Here is a 2,832-nt window from a genome sequence, read left to right on the forward strand (position 1 = left end):
TAAGTTAATTTGTAGGTTATGTGTATTTATTACTAATAAAAACGTTCGTAAATAAAATTAAGTAGTTTTTGAGAAAGCCATTTAACCAAATAAAAGTAAAATTAATATTAAATTTCTTTTTAATTATTCATGTACGGTGAGCCAAAATCAAAACCTGAATTAATTCAAAAACGTTCAAAAATTAAATGAAAAAAAAAACAAGTTTTTTTTAACTGAAAGTAAGGAACGACGTTAAAACTTAAAACGAACAGAAATTATTCTGTATATAAAAAGGGCTGTCTCCTCATCAACGCCTCGCTCTTTACGCTAAAGTTTGACTTTCTCACAACTCTATTTTTTTAAACAATGAAAAACTTTAGCGTAAAGAGCGAGGCGTTGAGGAGGGGACAGCCCCTTTCATATACGGACTAATTTCTGTTCGTTTTAAGTTTTAACGTCGTTCCTTACTTTCAGTTAAAAAACGTGTTTTTTTTTCATTTAATTTAAAATTAAAGTTAGTCCTACTTGGATATGCTGATGTAGGAAAAACCGCTTTAATTTGTAAATTTGCGAATGAATCTGAATATTTTAATAGAACAGTTGGGATAGATTTCTTTTCGAAGCTTGTAATTCTAGAAAGTCAAGCCGTCAGATTAAAAATTTGGGACACAGCTGGACAAGAGAAATATAGATCTCTTATTCCGTCCTATGTCAGAAACTCTAACATTGCCCTTTTGATCTACGATGTTACTGATGCAGAATCTTTTTCTAGTACATCTTACTGATTAAATTCGGTTAGAGAAGAAAAGGTAAAGGATATGCAAATAATACTAGTTGGAAATAAGATAGACTTATCAGAAAAACGTCAAGTGTCTACAGAAGAAGGGAAACAGAAAGCACTAGATGCAAACGTAATGTTCCTCGAAACATCAGCAAAAGATGGTACAAATGTTATGCGTATTTTCAGAACAGTAGCAGAGGCCGCTGTTTCCTTGTAGAAAGAGGTCATAAGGCCATGTGAAGTGAATACTCAATTATCAACTTCAGATCCTGAACCTAAAGCAAAAACTGGTGTAAGTTGTGGTTCCAGACCAGGACTGTCCAGTCACTAAAACCAGGTTTTGATACCGGTTTCATTATTTTTCGCTGTCGTACCTGTATTGACCATGCTGTAAAATATTTTAAATTAATGGTTACAGCTATGGTTGCAACACAGTAAACAGCAAACGTTCACTAAAAAATACCGTTGATGTTAAGCCCATTGGGCAAGTCGATCAAGATAGGAAAATCATGAAAATTGTTAGTCCTCATTAGAATAAAAGATAATTATTATCACAGCGTTTACTTACTGCAGAGTAACATGTGTCCAGTGTAACACATTTTCAGTTCTTATTTCATAGAACAATATAACTGAAAAATCAACACAACAAATTGATTTAGTGAAGAAAACGAGTTGGCCATCCGTTTTTATATATGGCCTGACCAAATGGCACGGATGACCGTAGAAAGTCAGTGAAGGATTCATTCAATCCCAAATTAAAAGTGTATAAAATTAAGTATGAAGCACTCTCTAGCACTCTATTGCTTTCTGTCTCTCCCAATGGTCCATTAAAGGGCATAAAAATATCTGAAAGTTATAGGTTAGAGAGAAAAGTATTATTTGGAATGACTTGAGGTCGTAAATAGAAAAAATCTTTAGGAGTGGGGTAAAAATACTTTCATTATTGTCTTGAAAGTTAGCTACAAAATTCCTCAGGCTGAAAAACGGTTTCTGAACAAGTTCCAACTTAAAAATATATGAGCTTAGGTCAGAAGGACAATTGGAAGAAAAGGATATTTTATTGAATTGAGATAGGGCTTCAGAACGGTCGATGCTCAAAACGCCAAGCATTGGTCACAAGAACAAATAGTAGATAAAAGTTTTGGTTTGGTGACAGTTAAACCTGAAACAGTTTAACTGTCAACTCTAGAACAGTCGAAGGACTTCAAATACCTGGTTAGCTGGATCGATTGTGATGGTTAAATAATGACCGAGATTAAACGCAGAACTGGTCAGTCAACTGGAGCTTTCAATATACTTAAGCTCATTATGAGAAGCAGTAAATATTCCTTGCGACTGAAGCTACGTCTCTTGAGTACCAATGTGCTCTCCATACTGCTCTACGCTAGAGAGTACTGGAAAATGAATCAGCAGCTCGAAAAGAGAATTCTTACATTTGACAATATGTGCCCGAGGAGAATTTTAAACTTAAGTTGGCAACAGAGAATCAGTAACTTTGAAATCCGGAATAAAACGGGACAGTCTCTCATTACTGCTGTTCTGAGGAAGAAGAAGTGGTCATATTTAGGCCCTGTACTCCGCATGAAAAAAGGCCGCCTTTCTCGGACAGCGTACGACTGGAAACCTGGCGGTAGAAGAAGACGAGGTCGTCCAAAGAACACTTTGCTGCGAACTTTTGATCGAGATCTGAGGACGGCTGAGACCTCGTTAATACCTGAATGGGAGGATGTTACCGCTGCAACATTGCTTCGGGACGAATGGAGAGGCTTCGTCGACGCCCTATGCGCCACCAATGGCTCAAGAGGAACTAAGTTCTAAGCAAGTAAACCTGGAACAAACACTATTTTTATGAAAATGCTTGTCAAAGATGGGCCTTCAAAATTGATGGTAAAAAGGATCATAATTTAAGATTTCTTTGAAAGCTGTATGTGTTTGCGCTAAATACTTCAAACGTAATAGAAAATGTTGTAAAAAAAAGTACTTTGCGTGAAAATAGAGGTCAAAAAGTGAGTAAAAAACTCTTCTGAATGGGTCGAACTTCCTAAATTGAAACCCCATTCAAATAATTTCCT

The 2,832-nt window shown here is 35.8% G+C and overlaps 1 protein-coding gene across 1 annotated transcript; it reads left to right on the forward strand.

Moving 5' to 3' along the window:
- Positions 1 to 2,005: 2,005 nt before the first annotated feature.
- LOC148942509 (uncharacterized) lies at positions 2,006 to 2,578 on the forward strand. Its single transcript, XM_089102292.1, has one exon. It carries the CDS (start codon positions 2,006 to 2,008, stop codon positions 2,576 to 2,578), a length of 573 nt encoding a protein of 190 aa, XP_088958418.1.
- The last annotated feature ends 254 nt before the right edge of the window (positions 2,579 to 2,832 follow it).

The sequence above is a fragment of the Artemia sp. Qi Xiang Cuo genome, chromosome 16 (assembly GCF_049724085.1).
Source record: "Artemia sp. Qi Xiang Cuo chromosome 16, ASM4972408v1, whole genome shotgun sequence".
Taxonomy (NCBI): Eukaryota; Metazoa; Arthropoda; class Branchiopoda; order Anostraca; family Artemiidae; genus Artemia; species Artemia sp. Qi Xiang Cuo.

What these genes read in the sequence shown, in the direction of transcription:
- LOC148942509 (XM_089102292.1), top strand. Translation starts at nt 2,006, where the DNA reads ATGACCGAGATTAAACGCAGAACTGGTCAGTCAACTGGAGCTTTCAAT.